Below are 14034 nucleotides of genomic sequence, written 5' to 3'. Positions count from 1 at the left end.
GGGCTGTTTTGCTGTGGTTTAGAGCAGTTTTGTAAACTGTCCTAGAGGCAGAGATGAAAAGGAGCTGCTGTGCTGCAGTACTCCGCAGAGTCTGCTGCTCATGGTATCATGAGTATTGAATCCTGTGAGTGTAAAGGATCAGACTGAAGGCAATACTGTGATAGGACAAACACCACTTGTTACATTGTGATTTTTGGATGTGCCTGAAGATGGGAAATATCCACACAAACTGTTTTGGTTAGCAGAGTTGTTTTGCTACATGTTTGTGGGAAACTGCACTGAATGCCTTAAGCAGATTTACTATAGCTTAATTCCTTCTTTTAAAGGAATGATAACATTTATTTGCTGAGGTTAAACATTTATCAAGATAATGAATTTACTTAAATCTTCACACAAAGGCATGTCACTATGTTCTTGTGTATGTTTGTTAATTAATAACCTTAAAAAAATCCAGCTGTGTTTGCATGGAGTCCCTTGAATGCAGAGGTTAACATTTAATAAATTAGAAATGTTTATCACATGTTAATATTTGCTTACAAACTAAATGTATATGTAGTATTTATGTGTCTTTAAATTCATTGCTAGAAGATTACACCCTGTGTTCCCAAAGTAAGACTTTCTGACTTGCTTCTGGTATCTTTCCTTCTTTTATTTTTCTCATCTTTCCACTAAATTTTTCTGTTGGAGTGTTTCAAACTTCAGGCAAGACTGGGACTTAATCCTTGTTATTTGCTCTCCTGGGAGCATTTAGAGTATGAAAAGTATCCTATGCCTTCTTTGTTTCCAACAGGTCAAGGTGAAGATGTGCTCAAAGGCTCCCAGATCACCTACGTGACAGGTGTAGAGGGAGAAGATGTCATTTCTGCACAGGTTGCTACAGTTACTCAGTCAGGATTAGGCCAACAAGTAGCACTAATATCCCAGGATGGAACCCAACATGTGAGTTACTGCAGTGTCACCTGCTGACAAAACCATGCTGAGAGCTGAGGCACGGGTTGGTAGCTGCTCCATGGGCTCTCTGAAATCACACAGGATTCTGGATAAATGTTGGTGGAAAGAAGCTTCTTTGGAGCTGTGTCAGGATATCTTAGGGTTGTGCCTCCTAAGTGAAAGCACATATTCTGACACATGAAACTGTATTAATACAAAGTTAGTTAGGGGACTGGTCTCTCCTTGTTAATCTTTGTCACTTTGAAAAGGGCTGTTTAAACAACAGTTACATATACAGCTTCTTTCTGAGGTTTCTCACAATTCCCAGATTATGCTGTTAAAATCTGATGGGCATCTTCACTGTCTTGACTGCCCACACTTTGGGGGGTTGAGGGAAGTCTTTTCAGTCCAGGTGCTTCCTTCACAAGCAGTTTGGTTGGTAGTGTGCAGTTTGTAACATAAACGAAAGGATAAGGAATCCTTTGATACTGTTTTCCACTTGAATATTCCTATAGCTGTCTTTTTTTAAGGTTTTCCATGGATACATGTTTTTAAGGATTTCATATGAAATTTCTTTGGAAGGGGATTCCAACACAACTCTCTTGATTCACTGTGGCAGTATATTGAAGGCTTTTGGGGGAAAAAATTCTATATCAGCTGGCAGGGCAACTGAAATACCAGTAACATATGAAAGATATATTCTGAATTCAGACTGAAATAAAATATCCAAGGGGCCTGGTATATTGCCAGGACACTGGAAATTGCAGAAATACTAAGTAACTGGCATTTTTACCCTTTGAAATGAAGGCCTTTTGAAGCCTAGACACAGAATTCTTTTACATTTAAATTGTCTTTTGGCTTGACTTTAGTTCTGGGATTTCTTACTTTGTAAATCAGACATAAAATTATGTATCTGATGCCCTAATGCATTTATACTGGAGACATCAGTAAATTATATTATTAATTTGTTATGGATTGTTTATTTGTGGCTTAAATTCTAAGCCCTCGTAGGGCTCTTTAGTATTTACATCAAGATCAAAGTACGTCAGGTGGTACAACCTTAAATCCCACTGACCTCTGTGGAAGACACATGCATAGATAATCTGTTACGCTGTTATTTGGGATGCACTCTGATTAACGTGGAGCTGTAGGCTCTGGGATTAGGTATGTCACCCCTCCAACTATGGAGAGCCATATCCTTTGCTGTGAACAGGGAAGCGTGTCTGGAAGGTCACGAGCTGTTGGATGCCAGTGAGGCAGATGGAATGAGGGCTGGAGCAGCACTCAGCCCCTTCCTTGCCTCAGGAGCTCTGTGTGTTGCAGGTGAACATATCGCAGGCAGACATGCAGGCCATCGGCAACACCATCACCATGGTGACACAGGATGGCACCACCATCACCGTCCCTGCCCACGACGCCGTCATCTCCTCGGCCGGAACGCACTCGGTGGCCATGGTCACTGCAGAGGGCAGCGAGGGACAGCAGGTGAGACTGCCCTGCACACCTGCCTCGTGTCCCCTTCGGAGCTGTCACACTCCTGGCACTGCTGTAGATGTAGCTCAGCAGTTTCCAGCACCTGCCCAACACATTCCCCTCCTAAGTGCCTGATGTGTTCTACCAGGCTGTACATCAGCAGGTGGTGGAATGTTATAAAAACAAGTGGGCACCAAGAAAAAATCTGAGGTACCAGTCCAATGATTCATTTAGGTGTCTGTAAAATAACACCTAGAAATGCCAAGCTTCTTCCCCAAAGTCACACAGTAAATGTGTGACAGAACTAAGTACAGAATCCAGTATGAACTGTAATTTCATTGGTTAATATTATGGGACTGTAATTTATTTGGCAGATGGGAAAGATTTGTGTAAGTCTGAATCTGTAGGTTGGTTTTTAATGTACAGATAAAACAGCTAACATTTTAGTACAAACAGGATGTTTAAGTTAAAGTTCATTCTACTGTTCTAAAATTGTACCACATGAAAATGAAGATAGTTGTCAATCTCTGTGTAGATAATCACAGGTCTGTAGGTGCATTATTGAATTGCTGCAGTCCTGAGGATATTTGTATTTTAAGAGCTAGTAGATAATTTGGAGAACACAATTATGGTGACTTTTCTCTTGCACAATACAATTATGCTCATGAGTGATCCCAGCTTTGACTATAACTGTGAAGGCAGTGGTGGTAGGAGGTGAGGAGCAGGAACAGATCTGCCAGGCAGGTGATTGTGTCCCTTTGTCCTGAAGGTTGCAATTGTGGCCCAAGACTTAGCAGCGTTTCACAGTGCCTCCTCAGAAATGGGACACCAGCAGCACGGACACCATCTAGTGACTACAGAAACCAGACCTGTCACATTGTTGGCTACATCCAATGGGACACAAATTGCAGTACAGGTAAGATGGGGATACATGGGTTTTTGGAGTGTTTCTTACTTCCTAGTGCTAAAAACTACCTAGTCAGATAACAAAATGATTTGAATAATAGCCTTGGTTTCCCTGAAAAAAAAATAGCCCACAACTGTGTGATCTCGTATTTAAAGTAACATACAGGGTTAGGAAGAGGAATAAACAGCATCTGATTTTCCAAGTCTATTCTGAAAAAAAGAGGAAGGCTGGGGGAGGTCCAAACTTCAAGTCAATCAAGTAGTTAATCGACTCAGGTTTTCAGTGAAAAAGTGCTTTTGTTCATCCTTCAGCTTTACGTATAGGATTGACACATATAAAGCCAAACTCTCAAGGAGAAATTGCTATGAACTTATAAAATCAGCAAATTTTTTATTTGAACCTCAAAATCCTAATAGCAAAGTAGTGCAAACAGTTATATAGAAATTAATAATCGGAAATCTCTGGAAATAGTGACCTTCTGTTATGTGCCAAACCTGCACAGTACAAACAGTCTCTGTAAATAGTTCCTCACATTGTTCAAACACTGTCAGGAAAAGGTAATTTCTAGGTATGAAAGAGCTCTTAAGAGCTCAGATTGAAAGAAGTAGTATTAATATCCTCAAGCAGAAACAAGAGATTGTTATTTTACCCTTTGTTAAATGGAAAGTAGCAAGTCAGATGCTGTTGAAAGTTGAGAAGCTCTGAATTCTGAACTCCTCTCTTTTGAGCTAAGTTGGCACTAATCAAAACTGCCTGTAAGAGAAACCATGTCAGAAGGCAATTTTTGCATGAGAGTAAGAAAAAAGTGGTTAAAAGGGTCCTTTGAATGAAAGGAAAACAGGCACTCTGCACAAGCACCTCTTCTGTCGCCAGCAATGGAGCATTAACTTAAATCTCTTTACATTAATTAAACTTAAAATACACAAACGGAAGAGATTTTTAAATTGAAATACTATTCATTATTCCTGAGGGTTTGATTGGCTTTTCTCTTGTACTTCAATACTAACAAATTAATCCATTTGGTTTCTAAGTACTGGTAAAGCCAGGAGCCTGATAGTCCTATTGAAATCCTAACGAGGTGAAAACAGAGGTCTTGATTTGAGTGGATCCAGAATGTGATATGCACTGACTGTAAAAATAACAAGTGATACTTAGAGTTGTCCCATTTGGTCAAACAATTGGGTTTTACCTTTCACACTTCCTTATGGATTTCTTCTGAGTCAATAGGTAATGGCCAGCTTTACAGGCTGAGGTTTTCTTCAGCCTTCCCATGAACATATTATCAAACTCCATAGATTCCTTCCCAAAATTGTGTCAAGGTGTATTTATTCAGGGCTGGTTATCTTAGTACCAGATAATTTCCTCTCTAAACTAACTGTAGAATCAAACAGTGTCATCACAACAGCTTTTTATGCAGTTGGTATTCTGCAATAAATGAACACTTCTCCTATAAATTAATGTCATGTGGTGTTCCAAAGAGCTGACTTTCTGTTAAGAGAGTTAAGAAAAATGAAGATGTTTGCTTGCTTTACCAGTGATAAAATGTAATGCAACAGCCACTGTGACTTCTGTGCCAGGTCTGAACTTTGTAATGTCTGCCAAGTAAAATATCACCTACTTTGTGGGTCATGAAGTGTGTTTATCCTGCAGCAGTTCTTTGAAGCACTTGTATTTGGTGGTTACATAGAAACTCAGCGTCAGTCATCTCCTATCAGCAGCTATCTTAATTGTCATGCTGATTAGATAGCTGCTGGTATATATTATCATCCAGGAGAGGTGTGACAATACTGATCACACTTAGTTGGGCTGAAGTGTTTGGTATCTAGATCTTTGCTTTCAGATCTTTTTTTGATGTATGTATTATCTAAGTTTAACGTTTTGGATTTCTTTCTGTTTAAATGTGTTTGTTTCAGCTTGGAGAACAACAGTCTCTGGAAGAAGCCATTAGAATAGCCTCCAGAATACAACAAGGGGAAACACCAGGGATTGATGATTAACTTGTAAAACTGCTACCAGAACAATAGAGTGAAAGGTATTTTATTTTCAACCAACAAAGGTCCATGCCAGCAACAGCCCATACAAACTTTGAAGTCCCCCACTCACTGATACTGTGTACACATTTTATGCAAGAGTGAAGAACATTTTCTAAGTTTTGTGTACATAACCCTTGGAATGGACTGACATCATCTACTTCCAACCGTTGCATTCAGGAATATGGAATTAGGATTATATAGTAAACTTCCTTGTTATCCTTTCATCAGATTTCAGACTGGTCTACAAGCAAGTAAAAAATAGAAGTATTGGAATGAATTTTTAATGTCATGTACAAATAATGAAGGCATTACTGAAGATTTCAGCTGTTTAAATAACCATTTCAGGAACCCTTACAAGTAATAAAGGCAACAAAGCCTTTTTAAATTGCATTCCATTAATGGAAAAGTCTTGGATTTTGAGCCTACTACTGTAAATCTTCGTATTTCGATTTGTTTCATACAGATTTGAATACTCTTTAGATTATCTACCCCATCTCATTCATTGTAAATACAGACTGTTAATGCTGGAAGTGCTAATTATATTATCTTTAAATTGGATTATGTACAAAGAACTGGTTGTTGAATATTAAAGAAAGTAAATCTAATGATTTTGTTTCTTTACATATTTTACTTAAGATGTTACTCTCAAATTATTATGCAATAAAATATAGCAAGATTGTATTGTTTAGATAGGGTGATATTGTCATGTGACATACTGTTTTACTTCTTACTGAGACTGAAGTTCAAATTATTTATTTACGGCCTTGTGTAAATTTTTTCAAAGTTTATTTATCATAAACTTCCATTTTTTGGCATTAATTTTGACCGTGATCCACTATAGTGTATTAAGCAAATATTGGTAATAGTTATCTCAGACATTCTAAAACACTACAAGAGTGGTTTTCACTAGAAGGTGAAGTTACCCATTTTCAAGTGAACTATTTTCAAATGGTGCATTTGCAGCAAAAGTGCAAGTACTAATAGTTTATTTTCGACAGTTCTGAGTGCCTGCTGCTGCCATTCAGTACCTAGGATGTGCTTGATAATCAGTGCTTTTGAAAATCGGGACACAAGTTACTAGAAAAAAGGGATTAATGATGATGTAAGTACAATGCTCCTCTCCAACTATCATTCTGTAAAGGAAAAAATCCATTGTAGATATGTCTAGCATATACAGCAAAATGTAACTTTCAATTTTTTTATATGAAGAAGTGTTTTTACTCTTGTCTTGTTAGCAAGCTGGTTAAGCAAGTTAAAAACTTTTGGCTTCCTGTAAGATTCAGTGCTAATTTTTGATTAGTGTCAAGAGCACTTCTAAAACTGAAGCCTCACCTTTAGCTTTCTCAAGGGAAGGATTGAACATCCTCTGGACAAAATCTTTATTAAGGAATCCCAAGTATTATGAGGTGCACATCCTACATGAAAAAACAAAGTCCATAACTAAGTACCTTGAGATATTTGACCTCAGAAAGGCCAAGTTTCAATAGAATGAGCCAATTTATTGTGAATTACTGTATCAGAGTGGGTTGCAGCCTTTTATGTTTTCTACACAGAAGCAGTGAGAGAATACAGTACTGTGGATAGATTGGGACAAAGCAAAGGCCATTCTCTTCATAAATTACAAAGTGAAACTTGGAAACATATAGGTTGTCTGTAACTTTTGTATAGGATTGAGGTTGCTTGCTCACTTAGGTGCCAGTTTTTCTGAAATGTTGTAAATCTTGATATCCCATGGAGATAAATGTACTATGCAAGGAGGATTAATTGCCTGTCAACTAGATCAGTTTCTTAGTACTTATCACCTTTTAGAAATTAAAGTTGTATCATTTCATGTGAATGTTCAAGGTTTTTTTTTTTTCTTAAATTTCATTGCTAATAGTTTCTGGAAATGGTGGCTGGAACGGTGGCTTTGACTTAGCAAAGAAATAACTTCAGTTCTTACTTCTTCTCATTTCCCAGGACATTTCCTGACCACTGTACAAATGTGAGTATTCTTTCTCTTTCATACAAGTTGGTTTGCTGCAAGGTGTCATTCACAACCAGCTCAGTCAGGAAAACTGTAGTATTTTAAAATTTATTTCTGTGACTGTTACCTTACCAGTTACTCCTACAAAATTCCCAAGTCAAAGGTGGTTCTTCCATGTTTTGCTAGCTCCCTCGACATAAAAAAGGTAGATTACTTAGACTGCTTAGTGCCTAAAGAAAAGCTGAGGTGATTCTGTGTGCCTTAGCTGCAAGGCCTGTCTTCATAACAGACCTTGGGGATTCTCCCCTCCTGCTTCCATTCAGCCACCAGTGGAAGGAGCTGTTTCGGCAGCTGATGCTGCATGTTGGCATTGGAAGGTCCTCTAGTGGAGTTTAGACATTAGATAGATAGGAAAATGGGCAAAAATTATTTCAGGAGGAGGAAGCACCGAATATGACAGGACTGGGTGTTTGGCAGTGGAAATCTCTATATTTTACCCACAGATTCCACCTCTCTTTGGAAAACTGTCTCCAAGGGAATGCTTTGGCACACTAGAAAGAAGTAGCTTGTAAAAGATGAGCCCTGTAAAGTAAATCAGCTCAGTGTATCACTGCCTCTTGCAGACTGACTCCCACATTTCCCGTCACGATTTTTCTCTTGTATTTCAATTCCGGGTCTATACCAAATTCTCCCTATGAAGGAATAAGCCCAAAGTCTTTCCAGACCTCGCAGTCAACTTTTCCCTTTTAAGTACTGATCCAGATTTTCCCTATGGTGGCCTTTGCTTTACTGTGGTTTAGTGCTTCTGCTGATAGGAGGCGATTATTTTGGGTGCTGCAGGCTGGTGACCTGTTTGGCAGACACACTCTGCATAACAACAGGACGGCTTTTACCCTGAAGGGCTAATGGTTTTCATAAGAGTAAATCCAGCTGCAAACAGCCCTCATCCCTGCTGCTGTGATTAAGCCCAGCTCAGCTGACCGATACCGCAGGTCTGGTGTGAGACAAGCACGTGGTGTCTGCTCAGCACAAGGGCAGGACGGGCTCAGGAGCTGATAAACACCGCCTGAGCTTTGCTCTGCTTCCTGACCCTCCTCAGCCCTCAAACACTGCCCCAGTTTGTCCCACTGCCTGCTCTGGGTTCTGCAGGGATTGTGCTGGAGCAGGGAAATCCCTGTGCCTTGCCCAGTGCACTCAGGGAGCCCTCCCCAGGGAAGTGTGGAGTAAGGATCTGCTCGAAAATGTTTCTGAATCTGGCATCTACAGCTGTTGAGATTTGTCAGACTCTACACCTTAAAGCTGACCAAGATGCAGAAATGCCCCATAACAAACCTGTTTTGTTCACTCAGTTTGTTTTTGAATGAAAACAAATTTTCTGTGTAATTTTCAAACACTGCAGGTGAAATTTCATTAATATCTGGGTGGCATGCAAACTGATTTTCTTATGTAGTAAGGTTTTGAGAGACTGGAAGTGACAGGTAACTTGTGTCCTGTTCAGCTATTAACTTGGAGTTGTCTGAAGCTTTAAAAAAATTATTTATTCAGCGTATATAATTTTTGTCTTGAAAAAATGGAAATTGCTTTGTCTTTGCAGATACATAAAATCAAACTCCAGCCCCTTGGTTATAATAAGGTACTCCTACTTTTTTATTTGCAAAGTATATATTTGAGCACCATTTTCCCCAAAAGTATCCTGTATTCTATGGATAAAAACCTTCTAAAGCATAGACACCTATGACAACAAAACAAAAATCAAGAGCCATTTTCAGTTCTTTTGTTGGAGGTAGTAAACTGCACTCAAACTGAGGCAGAGAAGCAAGCATTTTATCTTGTTGTGTTATGTGTATTGTGAAATGTCCCATCAGTTTGGCATTCCTTTGATTCTGTTTTTCATTCTGCTGGTGGAGTTCAGTTGGCCAGAGGAAAATCCTACATTAGCTCATTAGGCTATCACCATTAGCACTAAGTTGTTGACACCTCACCCTATCAGGAAGAGGTGATACCAGACTTTGAGGGTTATATTCAAAGCAGACTTTAATTATCCCAATAAACATAAAAGCTTATATGAATTATCCCAATAAACATAGAAGCCTGTATGAACAGGTGAGCACTTAGTCCTACACAGTCTGTGTATTTATCTCTGCTGGAAATGTGACCCCCTTAAATCCAATCCTTCTCAGGTTCTGAAACAATAAGAGATTTTCTTTGGGTTATTACTGTTCTGTTTAATTATTTGCAGCATTTTTTTCAAAGGAATGACAAACCATTTACACTTTCAAGATACAAGTTATTGTGTGGAACTTTTCCTGTAAGTAAAAAGTATCTTATGTGGTTGTCAAAACCCCCAGTATATTACCCTTTCTTTTGTTTAAATCCATCATCAGCCTTTGGGTTGATTGGCTGCTGCTTTTTACTTATTTTTCAAGAGACTTTTGGTCTCTCCATCGTGTTACTGCTTGGTTCTGTAGGATTTGCTGAGAGTTCCTGAACAGGCATCTTAGTGAGGCAAGACAAGGGGAAGAGGCTGACTTTCCAACACCTGGCAGGTCTGCTGCCATAACAAACTACCCACATGGATGTAAAAAGCTCCTGGAGATACAACAGTGGTCCAAATCCACATCTCCAGTGGGTTTTTTTCCCTGGTGTGGGGCTAATTCAGATTTGAATATAGGTTGTAATGACTGAAAAATCAGAAAGTGCAAGAATGGTTTGTGGGACAGATGGGATTAGCTGCTTTTTGTTTTTAAATAGATACATTCAAGACAGTAAGACACAGATTTTAAAAAAATATTTATCTGCACACCTAAAAATGTTTGTAAAATGTCTTACCTTAAATATGCACATAAGAGATTGTTAGAAGAGTAGCAGATTTGAAAAAAGGCACAGTACCTCTCTTATGGTTTTGTGTGTTCCCTGAAGGACAAAAAGGAAAGAGGTTATTGATGGAGGTAAATTAGTAGTGTAGTGACTGCTTCGTTTCTCTGCATTAGACGTTGTGAGGTTTTTAATTGCTGGTACAAAATCTTTCTATTTTGTTAATTTTAACTTTGCCTCAACAGAGGAATAGGACATTCTCATTGTACCTGTTTCAGTCATGGCAATCTTCCACTCTTCAGATATTTTGGAGGAAATTTCTTATCTGAATACAACTCTCAGGAACAGACTGTTTTGCGATTTTTCTTATTAAGCAGATTTCAAATGTTAAGAAGTAGACTTAAAAACAAAAAAGGGAGTCACTAGAAACTGTCATGAGTGTGTGCTCTTGTAGTCACAGAGAATTACTGAATTGTACTTCTTGGCACAACCTGTACCTTTTTAATGTGCTTTGTACATTTTAACTTCTGAGTACCTTTGGATCTTCCCTGAAATTCCTAGATTTTGGATCCAGAAGCTGTTCTTTACTTTGTGGAAACTGTGGTGCTGTCAAAATCCCCATTCTATTCTCTACCTTGTTCTTATTAGAGTTCCTGGGTGAATAAATCCCTGAGAAATGTTCTCTCTGCCTGCAGACTATAGACTAAAAAGAGAACAAGAACTGGAAGCTGTTGGCATGTCTTTGGATATACAAAGTCCATTTTTGATGGGAAACTCATTTAACTCTGGACCTTGTAATTGAAGAGAAAGAGGTTGCCAGCTACCAGCAGCTGTTAGCAGCACAACCCCAGATAAAATAATCTTTAAACTGCTCACCTTTAGGCTGTCAGTGGCCCAGACACAACATCTCCCAGTTGGCACACTCCCACTGGGACCTGTTGTCCCTGTATATGCCAAGTCTTGTGTGAGCACTGGAATGGCATTGCTGGCACTGTGATAAGCACACTGGTCCCTGGGTACCTGCTGAAAACCAAGATAAAAGCTGGGAAAACAGCAAAGATCTCTCTGCTCTCAGTTCTCCACCAACGGCCTTGGCACAGGTGCCTGTAGTGTTTCTGTTTTTCATAAAAGCAGTTTTACCTTCTTCCTCTTTTCTTTCACTCCATTTACACCTTCCCTGATAAGGTGAATTATGCTGCCTGATGTAGAATGGGTTTCAGTCAGGTTTTGGCAGAACTCTTCCAATTTGATGGAAGTGGTTTTGGAGGATTCCTGCACTTGCAGATGAGCTAGGAATCCTGACAAGATGGCAATGCCACTTCTCTGGCAGTTCTGACAGCCAGACAAATTGGCCATTGTTCTATATCTTCCCCATTCTTATTTCACTTCCCCTGCTAGCCACAAAAGTTGGAAACAATGGTTTCCTTGAGCTTGAAAACTCCTAGTTAAAAGCAGCTGTTTGCCTGTGAGTGTGTACTGCTCCAGATAAATATTTCTAGTAGCAAAATCTTCAGTGCACCTTAAAAACAAGTATTATAAAAAGGAAAAGAACCAATTTTGTAAATAGATATCCTGAACTCCGTTAAACCACTCAAATTTGTAGGAATATCAGCCAGGCACCGCCTAGCCATCAGTTTGTGTGCTGTTACGTCTTTTGGAAGAATCAGGGCTTGAGTCTGCAAGATGTAGCAGTTCAGAGGTGCAATTTACTCAGCTTCAGAGAATTTGGGATGATTTGACTGGAAGAGTGTGGCACAGTGGAAGCCTGCAGAGCTCCTCCTCACTCAGCTTCTTCCTCCCCTGGAGATGTCCATTGCTCAGGTGCTCTCTGGGAGGGAATTGGCTCTGTGGGGCTCTTCAGCCAGGCTGCTCCCAGGGCTCCTCATGACAATCACAGCTGTCACAGGGGAGCAGAGTTCCTCTCTCAGTCTGGGCAGAAGTCACCTCTTCAACACTGCTGCTGTTCATGGTCCTGTCAGAGTACAGGACCTGCAGCAAAAGAACAAGGGGTGCAAATTCAGAGCAGCATGGACACAGAGCCTGTGAACTCTTACATAGCAGCTGTGCATTTTGTTAGCTACATATTTATTCACTACTTCCCTTTCTTAATTGCTTTCAGATTGCAAATAAACTTTCATTTAAAATCACTGTGTTAATGTTGTCTCCTTATTGTTCCGTTCCTTTTTTCCTTTCCTTTCCTTTCCTATCTGTCTTCTCTTCAGAAATACTTTTTTCTCTGTACAGCTCTGACTTGTACCACTTGATTTTGTCCCCAAACTAAACTGTTCCAGTGATTGGTAATTCATTGGTTAAACTCAGTTACAACAGGGCTTCTGAACTTCAGTTTGTCACTTGCTGTCACCAAATACCTGTGTCTGTAGACTCCAGAAGGCATGAGTTATATTAGATGGAGTTTGGGAAGGAGACTGCAAGCTTTGGCATTACAGGGGGACGGATTTATTGAAAGCTTACAGTCTAAACTTTTTCAAAGAAAAGGAAACTCCATTTATGACTGAAGCCAGCCACACATAGTGGCTGGGAAGTTTTGAGTCACTTTGTAAGAATTGCATCTCTCTCTGTGAACTCTGAGTGGAGAAAGAGGTGGTGGAGATTCTATTTTTAAATAACCTTCTCTTGCATCATCTGTTCTAAAATCTGAATGCTTCAGTTAGCACTTGCTACACAGAGCACCTCCTTTAAAAAATGAATATTTTTAATGGGATGTTAGTGTGGTTCTAAATTATTGCATACTTAGTGTGTTTATACTTGGCTTGATGTAACCTTATCTCTGACCTATTTTCACAGGTTATGTTGGCCACTTTCAGTTTTCTGAAACCCGTTTTCAGTCTTCTCCAAAATGCAAATCTCAAAACTTGTGTTCCATCACTTGTGGCTCATCACTGCTTGTCCTAAAACCAGGACAGCTCTCTGCAGAGAAATGGGTATTTTCATGCAGAAGAGGTTTGGAATTGCCAGAAGTGGAACGGGGGACACTGACATCCCTGTGGGTCCGAGGTTCTGCTCTCTAGGAGTGAGCCAGGGGCAGCACATGAGGATTGTGTGCCGGGCGAGGAGGGGGAGCTCTGCGGAGGAGGCCGGAGAGGTGACCAAATCCCGGGGATTGCTCTGTATATCCCGGGATGCTGTGCCTGCCCAGAGAGCCTGCAGCATCGGAGAGCAGCTCAACACGCGTACCCAGCCGGGCTTGGGGCTCTCCGGGGCTCCCGTGGCTGGAAAACCCCTATGTTTTCATGTGCTTTGTTACCCAAGGGGCTCGTTGGAAGGTGACTTGGTTCAGAAGAGAGGGGCAGGTTTATTGCTGGGTATAACCAGACAGAAAACGAAGCCGAGAGGCCAAGTGGTGGCACCTGTGGGGAGACACGTCTGATGACAGCATGAGGCATCCGTGGCCTTCGCTGTGCTGGCACCGAGGCCGTGGGGAAGCGTCCTGCGGGCGGGCGCGGCCCGGGCGCGGCTGCGGCTCCCGCGGCCCTTTAAACCACGTGCGTCCCGCCGTGGAATCGGTAACCGGCCCGGCTGCGCTCAGCGCAGGAAAAACGCCGCAGAAGGTGCTCCTATTATTGTTGTTATATATTAGATACTGCAGTAGTATTATTATTGTTATGGACATTTTTGCGCGCTCAGTTCCAGCAGCTCTACGGGAGCAAGACCACGTTGCAGAGGAGCGGGGAGCGGCAGTCCCGCAGGGCGGCGCGCTGTCCCGGAGCTCGCCGGGCGCTGTCCCGGGAGCTGGCAGGGCCGGGCAGGCGCCGTCCCCGCGGTGTTCCCGGCGCTCCCGGACGCCGTCTCCAGGCGGTTCCCGCTGCCCGGGCGGGGCCGCCCCGGGGCTAAGATGGCGCCGGGCGCGCGCCTCACGGGCGGACACGTCCGCGCGGCCGCCTCGGGGGCGG

The 14034-nt window shown here is 41.2% G+C and overlaps 1 protein-coding gene across 6 annotated transcripts in view; it reads left to right on the top strand.

Annotated features, from left to right (window-relative positions):
- Positions 1 to 7187, top strand: part of ZNF143 (zinc finger protein 143) — a 38779-nt gene extending 31592 nt beyond the window's left edge. For 5 of the 6 annotated variants that reach the window (XM_039706810.1, XM_039706808.1, XM_039706813.1 and 2 more), the window contains 4 exons: positions 791 to 939; positions 2254 to 2415; positions 3173 to 3319; positions 5224 to 5948. In XM_039706810.1, coding sequence (XP_039562744.1) covers positions 791 to 939; positions 2254 to 2415; positions 3173 to 3319; positions 5224 to 5307 — 542 coding nt within the window. In that variant the 3' untranslated portion in view covers positions 5308 to 5948. Of the gene's footprint in view, positions 1 to 790; positions 940 to 2253; positions 2416 to 3172; positions 3320 to 5223 lie in introns of all 6 variants that reach the window. The other variant, XM_039706807.1, reaches the window with a different exon arrangement.
- The last annotated feature ends 6847 nt before the right edge of the window (positions 7188 to 14034 follow it).

Source organism: Passer montanus, unplaced genomic scaffold (genome assembly GCF_014805655.1).
Source record: "Passer montanus isolate IOZ18808 unplaced genomic scaffold, ASM1480565v1 scaffold2, whole genome shotgun sequence".
Taxonomy (NCBI): domain Eukaryota; kingdom Metazoa; phylum Chordata; class Aves; order Passeriformes; family Passeridae; genus Passer; species Passer montanus.
This window is presented reverse-complemented; position numbering and strand designations above follow the sequence as displayed.